The following is a 10,884-nucleotide window of genomic DNA, read 5'->3' as shown; positions in this document are numbered from 1 at the left end:
TCACCAAGGTTTACCCTGCAAATGCAAATAAGCATAAACTACATTAAAAAAAATCAGCTTCATAAAATACATATAATATTTATATCCTAAAAACTATAATATTAATGAGAAAAATCAAAGAACTAAACAGATGGAAACCAAAAGTTGGTGCATGTCTATAATCCAGCTTCTCTTTCTCCTCTCTCTCTCTCTCTCTCTCTCTCTCTCTATATATATATATATATATATATATATAGAGAGAGAGAGAGAGAGAGAGAGAGAGAGAGAGACAAGAAGACTCAATACTGTCAAGAAATCAATTCTCTCCAAACTGATCTACACAGGCAATGTAATATCAGTCAAAATTCCAGCAGTCTTACTTTGAAAAAGTCAACAATAAATCTGTAGGGCATGATGTAATGTGGGACATGTTGCATCAGAAAACAGGAAACTTAACTTGCTGTCTGCTACCCGCTTCCCAGTCCTGGGGCCACCCGTGGCTAAGAGAGCACCTAGTGATTAGCCAGAAGGCATAGCCATGGGTTGTGATGAAGAATTGGACCACCTCTAGGATAGGCTCAGAACCCTTCTGCCTCCACAGACAGCTCCTGCCGTTACTGCCTGTAGGATGGGTGTAGATGTAAATTCTCCCCACCCTGCTGACCTTTACCCTGATTGGCTCCTGTACATTATATTAGCTGTGTGCGTTTTCTCAATAAAGGAGATCCTGCTTTGACTGTTCTCCCTGGCGCATCTGATTGTCCTCCGGGGAGGGAGGGCGTGCTCCCCAATCTCTCCCGCAGGTCAGGAGGGAAGGGGGGGACGACCTAAAAACCCCGACATAATAAGTAAAAAACCTAGGATACACAAAATTATTTTGAAAAAAAAAAAAGAAGATTTGGAGAACTCACAGTACCTGCATTCAAGACTCCCTATAGAGTTATCCATCAAGCCAAAGTGTTATTGGCAAAAAGACATAATGATCAATAAACCTATTAGAGTCCACAAATCGGTCTGGTCATATATGTCAATTGATTTTTAACAAACATGCCAAGTAAATTTAATAGAGAAAGGATAGTGTTTCCAGCAAATGGTACTGAACAGAATGGATGACCACGTACAAAATAATAATAATCAGAGACTAGGGTGTATCTCAGTAATAGAGCAGATGCTTAGCATGCTTCAGCTCAATCTTCAGCACCACCAAAACAGAAGAAAAGAAAAGAAACATAGAGGAAAGAAAAAGTTTGAACCATTTCTTAAGCCACATATAATTATTAACTCCAATAGACCTAAGTGTAAAACCTAAAACTATTAAACTTCTAGAAGAAAATCTTCCTTGGTTAAGGCAAAAAACAACACAAAAAAGAAAAATCATTAAAAAAAATGATGAATTGAGCTTTGTTAAAATTTAAAACTTCTATTGTTCAAAAGACATTTTGGGGAAAATTAAGAAGTGATTAAGACCAGTCTATGAGAAAATATATGAGAAACATATCTGGTAAGCAATAACTAAATAAATATATGAAGAAATTCCAAACTCAATAAAATATACAACCCAATTTAAAAAATAGGGTCAACCACAAGTTGGTGCATGTCTATAATCCAGCTACTCAGGTGGCTAAAGCAGGAGGATCCCAAATTCAAGGCTAGTCTCAGAAACTTGGTGAGGCCTAGCACCAAGATAAAATGAAAAAAAGACTAGAAATGTAGCACATTGGTAAAGTTGCCCCAGGGTTAAATCTCTGAGTACAGAAGGTGGGAGAACTATAGCTCAGAGATAAGAGTGCTTGCCTAGAATGCAAGAGGTCCTGAGTTCACTCTCTAGTACAACAAAAAGAAAAAAGAAAAAAAAAAAAGGAACAGTTTGGAGATCTACTTCACAAAAGTAGAGATACAGAGGGTAAGGATAAATAAACACATGAAAATATACCCAATCATAAGTTATCCCAGATATGCGAATTAAAATACCCATCTATTAGGGCAGATGTAATAAAAGAAATTGATGTTACCAAATGCTGGTGAGGATGAAGGGTGGCTGGCTCTTTCATAAAATATAAGTGAAAAATGGGAATGAAAAATCATACAGGCAACATAGAAAACAAGCTTGGAAATCCCACTCTACTGCACTGTGCTAAGAGAAAGAAGGCTGACCCACGCACACTGTATGACTCCATTGATGAGACAAGTGGGAAACACGGAACTAAAGGAGCAGGCTGTATCATTTTGTTCCATGTTGAAATTTCTCCCCCAAACTTTCAAGTAGCAGAATCTGCCTGTGATGATGTTGCAGAGTTGAGAAAATGATAAAGAAACTGCAGAGGAAATTTGCATATTTTTCCTGGTAGTTATCTAACAAGTACAGCTTAGTAAGCTCTTTAATTCTTAAACTTCTAGAATTTACTTTTATTGATGGTAGGACACTAACTTGATTCTCAACTGTAAAACAGAGTATCCTCTACTCACGGATCCTGTCAACTTACTTTGGAGCACTGGTAGCATCGGGTTCATTCCTCTTACTTGGCATAAACTCAGGTCTGTGATGCGAGCAGGCTCAAGGCACTGGAGCAGTAGTGACTCACTCCTGTTTAAAAAAGTGGCAATCTCAGTTATCTCCAGGCCCCTCCATCTAGAAGATGGATCTCATTACATTCTATCAGTTCATATGACCGCCTCATCTCTACCCAATGTCCTTGACCCCCGTGTGAGCTCAACACACCAGACTCCTGATTCTGGCTCAAAATTTTATATTGTTTTCAAAATGCAAACTTACCTTTCCAAATAATACCTTGCATTCTAGGAGGAAAAAAAGAGACAAGGTTACTACTGGGTATTGGAGCCACATATTTTGTGATATGTGCCCATGAAAATATCCTTTCTTGCAATATGAACTTGCCCCATAATGCTTTTTTAAGCTGTTTATTTTTAAACAGATATATAAAAACATAAAAATTATACATATTTGTGGGATATCAAGAATGTTTGACACATGTATACTTTTTTTTTTTTTTTTTTTTTTAATGGTACTGAGGATTGAACTCAGGGGCACTCAACCACTGAGCCAAATCTCCAGCCCTTTTTTGGTATTTCATTTAGAGACAGGGTCTTGCTGAGTTACTTAGTACCTTGCTGTTGCTGAGTCTGGCTTTGAACTCAAGATTGTCCTGCCTCAGCCTCCTGAGCCCCTAAGACTATAGGTGTGTACCACCTTGCCCAGCAACATGTATACGTTGTATGTTTAAAGGAGGGTAAACATAACTGCCTCTTCAGAAATGCATCATTCCTTTATGGAAAAGACATTCAAAATCATTTCCTCTAGTGTTTTGAAACATGCAGTCTATTATGGTTTTCTATAACCACCATATTGTGCAATAGCATGCAAGAACATATTACTCCTATCTAACTATAACTTACTGCCCACTGATTAAGCTCTTCCTGACCATCCCTCCCACCATTCTTCACAGCCTTTGGTAATCACCACTCTACTCTTGACTTTAAGGAAACCAACATTTTCAGATTCCACATATGAGTGAGTATGTGGTACTAGTCTTTCTGTGCCTGGCCTATTTCACTTAACATCATATGATCTCTAGTTCCATCCAAGTTGTCCCAAATTACAGAATCTCTCCCTTTTTTCATGCCTGAATGGTATCCCATCTAGTATATGCAACACATTTTCTTATCTACTCATCAATCAATGGACACTTAGGTTGTTTCTCTTTCTTGACTATCAGTGCAATAAACATGGGAAGGCAGATGATACTTTGACATACTGATTTTATTTCCTGTGGATATACACCCAGTTGTGAGATTGCTGGATCATACGACAGTTCTGTTCTTAACTTCTGAGGAACCTCCACACTGTTTCCCATAATGGCCACACTAACTTACATTCCCAACAAAAGTGCACATAATGCTTTTGGCAGCTGGAAAATTCGCCTCCGTGCATTGTTGAAGATCATTGGATGCTGTGTTCTGGAAGTGACCCCTATTAAATACTGTCTACTTCTCACTTCTCAAATACTGTAATGAAGGGTGTTTTCCAGAGTCTTACCTGGAGCAGTGTTAAGGCAGACTCTGCACACTTGTTCTTCAGCTCTGAGGTGATCCTTTGGAGGCTGCAGAGCTGTTCAGAAATCTTGACTTCACTCTCCTTCAGTTTATTCATGTTCTCTCTTCCCAAATAGTGCAGTCTCTGTAGAAGCATTCCTTTATTATTATTCAACAACTGGAATTTTTTCTTATTTACTAATTTGGCCAATTTTTAAAAAACTGTTATTCTTCCTGCCAGCTCACACACACACTAAAGTAAACAAGACCATGATATCCTTCTGTGTCAAGCAGGGCAGCTGTCAATAGAAACTTAGGTATGATACCTAACATGTTTAAGTTGAGGCATGTGTGTGCACATAGTGTATTTACTCAGGTTAATAATATGTATATTTGGGTCTGGGGATATAGCTCAGTTGGCAAAGTGCTTGCCTTGCATGCATAAGGCCTTGGGTTCAATCCTCAGCACCACAATAATAAAAAAAAAAGTATTTTCTTTTACTATGGCATTTTGTTCAAAAAAATTTACTATTTCCTTCATTAAATTAAAATTCACCAAAATTACTATACTTTTTTTACAGATTAAATTACTTCAATTAATAAGATTAGATAATTAGCCAAAATATCACTTTTCCTTTTATTCTTCTAAATGTACTCCACCTAGTCACCTATGCACATTATTAAAACAAATGATGCTATATCATACTCTGTTGCTAATCTGACACTTTCTTTTTTCTTGAAGAATATTCCTCATTTGTACACACAGAGCCATGGTATCCCTTCTACAGGGTATTGATATAGGTTTTATTTAATCTCTTAGTATCAATACATGCCAACATTAATATTAATGCCTACTATTTATCAATTGCTTAAAATGTGCAAAACACCAGTTAATGAGCTTTCTGTAGAATAACTCACTCAAAAAGCAACAATGCTAAAATTTAGAGGCCACTGTTATCTCCATTTTGTAGTTAAAGAAACTGAGTCAGAGGTTAAGCAACATGTCCAAGGCCACCTAGGAGCAAGTAGATGGCAGAGGACAAAAAGGAACCTCATTGAACTAGCTTCAAAGGTTAATTCTGAACTATGACTTTGTACTCAAACTCACTTTACATGTTTCTTGATTCACTTGTCTTTTCATATGGATGTAAATTTATTTGCAGTATAATATAGTAAAATTTATATACAACTTATAGGCATATTTTATCTTATCCATGTGCCTTTCTTATATACATGTGAGGATAAATTCACAGAAACAGAATTGCTATACACACACACACACAGAAGACATCTGTAGTTGTCACTAGGTATTTTACTCTAGTAAATTGACATAGAATTGACATAATGTTCAGGTCTTTTTCTTCCAAAATACTATGAGGATGTTATTTTTAATATCTCACTTGTAGCATCTCCTGGGACTTCTCCTCCAGCTCTGTGGCAAATCTGTTCAGATGATTCAGACTGACTCCTCTTATGTTTGAGTCACATTGGTATCTGTGCAATCTCAGGAAGTTCAGCTCATTCTCTTCACTCAACAACCGGAACTGCATGCTATATTCAGACTCAATCATCATTTTAAAATTCTGCTCCTCTTCCTGCATCAGATATTGATAGGACCGATTTCAGGTTAAACATGACAGATTGACCACAAATAGAGATCCTATTTCCATCTCTAACCACAATAAAAAGGCAAGGAAATACAAAGGAGAAGGGAAGAAATAAAAGGCATAAATCCAAAGAACAAAATAAATTTGAGATTAGTTAAGAAATCGACATGATCTTAAAACACGAAATGCAGATGAAGGAAGGTTACCTGGTTTCAAAAGCTACAGCAAATACAACTTCTAAGCAAAGAGGAAGAGACTGGGAAATTGGAAGGTGGTGTCGATGCTTGGGATAGGGAGTGTGAGAAAAATGGAATCAAGGGTGGGAGACACCAATGTTTTTAGACTAAGCCATTTGAAGAATAGAGTTATGAAAATGTAAAAATATAGATAAAATTATGGAAAGGTTAGATCCCAAGATGTATATACAAGTAACTCAGTTTGGGATACAATAAATTTGGTTTTGATTTGTCCATTAGACATGAGAGATACATAGGAAACTGAACATGAAGGCAATTCTTCTCTTCTATCATCTCCAACTGGACATTTATATTCTCTAAGAACTGTGTGTGAGAGAGAAGACTTGCAGTCTGAAAGTCTGGAACAAAATAGGGTTATGTATGAAGACACAGTTGGACATCAGTAATGGAATGTGCATAATATGGTGGTTTGAATAGCAGTTCTCAAACTACCATTCAAAAAACTTCACAGTTTATATGGTCACCAAAAATACACGAGGTGGTCATCCTCCTACGTCACTGTTATAAACCTTGTTATTAATCTATTTGATCTTTGCAAATGAGGACTGGAAACGCCATCTCACTAACATTTTAATAAAGTTAATTTGTATTTCCTCTTACCATGAAAAAAGTTCGGAATCTTTTTGTGTGTTCAAAACATATTTGCAAAAATTAAGACACACAACACACACACACACACACACACACACAAGGCTGGACACAGTAGCACATGTCCATAATCCCAGTGATTTGAGAGCCTGAAGCAGAAGGATTTAAAGTTCAAGGTCAGCCTCAGAAATTTAGCAAGCTCTGATCTCAAAAACAAAACAACAACAATAACAAAAAAAAAAAAAAAAATAACAAAAAAGGGCTGGGGATATATTTCAGTGTTAGAGCACCCCTGGGTTCAATCCCCCTACTATGGGGAGTGGGAGCAGATGCACACACACACTAAACAAAGAAACAAAGCCAATAACAAAAAAGAAACAACATCAAAAAGAAAAAAAAATTGTAATTTCTTTTCTACAAACTCTCATTTTTCTTTCTTTTTTAATTATATAAGACAGTGGAATGCATTACAATTCTTATTACACATATAGAGCACAATTTTTCATATCTCTGATTGTATACACAGTGTATCCACACCAATTTGTGTCTTTATACCTGTACTCTGGATAATAATGATCATCACATTCCACCACCATTAATAACCCCATGCCCTCTCCCTTCCCCAAACTCTCATTTTTCTACATTTTTTTTTCTATTGTCATATTTTCTTTTTGACTTTATTTATTTTGTGGCACTGAGGATTGAATACCCATGGCCAAATGCATGCCAGGCAAATGCTCCACCACTGAGCTATATTCCAGCCCCTTTATTTTTATCTTGACAGAGTTTCACTAGGTTGACCAAGTCTTATTGACTTTTAAGAGCTCTTTATACATTAAAATATTGGCATTTCCCAACCCCCATGTACTTCAAATACCTTTTCCTGCTTTTGACATTCAACTTCATTTATATTATTTGCTATTCAATATTATTAGTAATTTTCCCCCAAGAATGAAAATAAGCACTAACCTGAATCACCCTCATTCTTTCTTGCTCATCAGTCAATATGCTCTTAGCTACGTCAAGTTTCATTCTCAATGTGTTCAATATTTCCTGGAATAATTTCTATAGAGAAATAAATAGCAGAATTCCAAGTAAGCTAATTAATTGCTCTAGAATGAGATTTTATCCATAGACAACTAAAAGGGTAAGCCATCTATTTGTTAGCTTTAAAGCTGAAGTTTCAATAAATATGACATTTCTTTTTGTCTTTTTTTTTTTTTTTTGGCACTGGACTTTGAACCCAGAGGCACTCTACCACTGACCTACATCTCTAGCTCTATTTATTTATTTTTTTCTTTTTCTTTTTTTAATTTTTTTTTTTAGTTGTAGATGGACACAATACCTTTATTTTTTTATTTCTATGTGGTGCCAGGGATCAAACCCAGTGCCTCATGCCTGCTAAGCAAGCGCTCTACCATTGAGCTACAACCTTGTCCCCTTTATTTTGTATTTTGACATATTGTCTCAATTAGTTGCCCATTCTGGCCTCTAATTTATGATCCTCCTGTTTCAACCTCCAGAGTTGCCGGTATTATAAGTGTGTACCACTATACCTGGCTTGGTATTTCTTAATAGATATTAACTAAGAGAAAGGTTTTGAAGGATCAGAATATCTGTCCAATCAATCAAAAGGAGGAGTTGACCAGGTATTGTTTTGGAATTTGCACAAAACTTACCCTGTAATTCTCAGCAGCTTCTTGTATCCCATATACTACGTGATTCTTGTGCTCCTGGGACTGGAAGCACTTGCCGCAAAGTGTGACTTGGTCATTGTCACAGAACAGCTGTGGTGGTTCCAGGTGTGTCTCACAATAGGCATCTTCTCTGATATTGTGTTGTAGCTGGGGGTTGAGCTTTTTAGACATCCTGCTTTGCTGTCCCTAGTTGAAGGTAAGGCTGCTTATTTCTGATGTCAAATAATTCCCTATCTCCTGAACAGAAAATGATGGACAGGCTTCCTCTGTTTCTCGAGCAGTCACACTTGAGAACATCATGGTCTACAGTGAAACAAGCATCAATGACCCAAGAAGGTAGTCCAGGCACACAGAGCAGGTTGGTATACCCAGTCCTCCTCAAATCCAGCAAACCTTTGCCAGCCACATGCTTGAGGAAGGAGATTTATTATGTTGGGATTTACTATATAGAAAGGCTGTCCCAAGTTTTCTGACAATCTTAAGGAAAAGACTGAAAATTAATTACAAGCAACAGCATAACAGTCATTTACTGGGGGTAGGGTGTCTCAGTAAAAAGCACAATACAAATATGCAGTACATAACTAGGGTGAGGCAAAAACAAAGCACCTGTTTAAGCAGTGCATGCTGGCCCTGTGCTCAGCAGGAGCCAGGAATTGAGGGTCTTCTTTGAGTAACTCTTAAAGGAGAGGAGCCTAGGAACCCAATTTAAGGAAGCACTAAATATCAGACTTGCAGAGGTGCATAGGAGCCTGGGAGTTAGGTGCCTCCTTAAATTTTTACCTAAGTGTCCCACCTTGCTTGACCGTAGAACTGATCATTAAAGAAATCACACACACACACACACACACACACACACACACACACACACAAAAGGGACATTATATATTCTCCTACTTTGTTTTCTAGGAAAATGATCAGTGATCTGATCTCCTGCATCCCTATTCCTGAATTCATAGGATTACCTTTGACCAACATTTTCACATTTTCTCTGGAAGTATTATTCTAATGTTATTGTTAAAGCATATTACCTCCTCAATTTTGGAAACTCTTCCCCAATGAATGTCTTAGTTTCCTTGTCTAAACAAGCCATCGTTGGGTGATGTCATAACACCAAGTACCAATTTCTCAAAATCCTCCCTTCTAGTCACATCTGCCCCTATCTCACTTTGCTAACTGGCTCTTCTGACAGTATGATAGGTCTCAGGTCTCCTAACTTCCTTTCTTCCTTCTCTTCTGTCCCCACTCACACTCCATTTTTTTTTCCATCAGCCAGATCGTCTACCTTTTCATTTTTTTTCTTTTTGATTTAATGTAAGATATTAAAAATTTATAATGCTTAAGCAGATTAACATGATACTCATTTTTTTAAAAATTTTATTTTATCTAGGTATATTTTAAGCAGCTTTCAAAGTATGGTTTCCAAGATTTTATTTATCTTTCTCATTGAGCTGACATTCCTACAGATGGTAGATAAAACCACTGAATTTTACCATTAAGTGGTGCTAAACAGTACTAGAAGTCTCCGTCTTCTTCTTTTTAAAATTCTCTATATACCTGTGTATTCCCAGCTTTAAAAAAAAGCAGGGGACTCATTTTATCATTTTATTTAAGAATAGCCTTATGTCCTCAGATAAAAAGAAAATTATTAAATCTTGACATGTGGAGTCTATTTAATATTCTTGGTGACAATTGGAAAATTCACATAAAACCATTCATGCCATATACAGAAATACAACAGTTTTCTCAAGAAAACACAATTTGTGGTTGTTTGAGATTCAAGTTATGCTAGATAGTATTGGGGGTTTTCTGTTTGTTTTTTCCCCTCAGTACTAGGGATTGAATCCAGGGGCCCCCTACCTCCAAACTATGCCCCCAACTCACCCCACCCCTTTTATTTTTAAATTTGAGACAGAAAGCAAGGTGAAGCATGCCTGTAATCCCAGCATCTTGGGAGACTGAGGCAGGAGGAAATGAGGTCAGCCTCAGCAACTGAATGAAACCTTGTCTCAAAAAATAAAAAAGAACTGGAGATGAAACTCAGTGGTACAGAGCCCCTGGGTTCAATCCCTAGCACCAAAGGAAACAAAAATCTTAATAAATTGCTAAGTGTTACCTTGAATTTGCAATCCTTCTGCCTCAACCTCCAGAGTCACTGGGATTATAGGCCTGATCCATCACACCTGTCTAATAGATAGTATGTGTAAATGACATTCTTCTTTTTTTTTTTTTTTAAAGAGAGAGAATATTTTTAATATTTATTTTTTAGTTTTCGGCAGACACAACACCTTTGTTTGTATGTGGTGCTGAGGATCAAACCCGGGCTGCACACATGCCAGGCGAGCGTGCTACCGCTTGAGCCACATCCACAGCCCAACATTCTTACTTTTAAAGAAGAACTGAGCTGAACAGGGTTATTTCAGAACTGTTAATGTACAAGATGTTTTCTCACAATGTGACCCCATCATTTCAAAGGGAAAAAAACCAAAACACCCAAAACTAGGAGTATTAATTTTCAATCATTAAATTAGATCTTTCAGGTAAAAATTATTATTTTGAACAACTTGTATTTATCACTGAAAACTTGACATCTTCCCAATAGTCAGTTTTCCTCATAAGATTGATGGTGATATTAACAAATGTGATTTTGGTACAGTATAATAAAATATGTCAAAATTTGGAAGATCTGCAAACTCAGAGCCCATATTT

General features: G+C 36.9%; 1 protein-coding gene across 1 annotated transcript in view; it reads right to left on the bottom strand.

The window, feature by feature from the left end:
* Positions 1 to 8,349, bottom strand: part of Triml2 (tripartite motif family like 2) — a 10,630-nt gene extending 2,281 nt beyond the window's left edge. Inside the window, exons 1-6 of the mRNA XM_027927161.2 lie at positions 8,161 to 8,349; positions 7,451 to 7,546; positions 5,430 to 5,624; positions 4,034 to 4,174; positions 2,753 to 2,775; positions 2,463 to 2,563 (exon numbers count right to left, since the gene is read on the bottom strand). Coding sequence (XP_027782962.2) covers positions 2,463 to 2,563; positions 2,753 to 2,775; positions 4,034 to 4,174; positions 5,430 to 5,624; positions 7,451 to 7,546; positions 8,161 to 8,349 — 745 coding nt within the window. The remainder of the gene's footprint in view (positions 1 to 2,462; positions 2,564 to 2,752; positions 2,776 to 4,033; positions 4,175 to 5,429; positions 5,625 to 7,450; positions 7,547 to 8,160) is intronic.
* Between the last annotated feature and the right edge of the window lie 2,535 nt (positions 8,350 to 10,884).

This window comes from Marmota flaviventris, chromosome 3, assembly GCF_047511675.1.
Source record: "Marmota flaviventris isolate mMarFla1 chromosome 3, mMarFla1.hap1, whole genome shotgun sequence".
Classification (NCBI taxonomy): Eukaryota; Metazoa; Chordata; class Mammalia; order Rodentia; family Sciuridae; genus Marmota; species Marmota flaviventris.
Note: the sequence above shows the minus strand (reverse complement) of the source record. Positions and strands in the feature narration are given on the sequence as shown.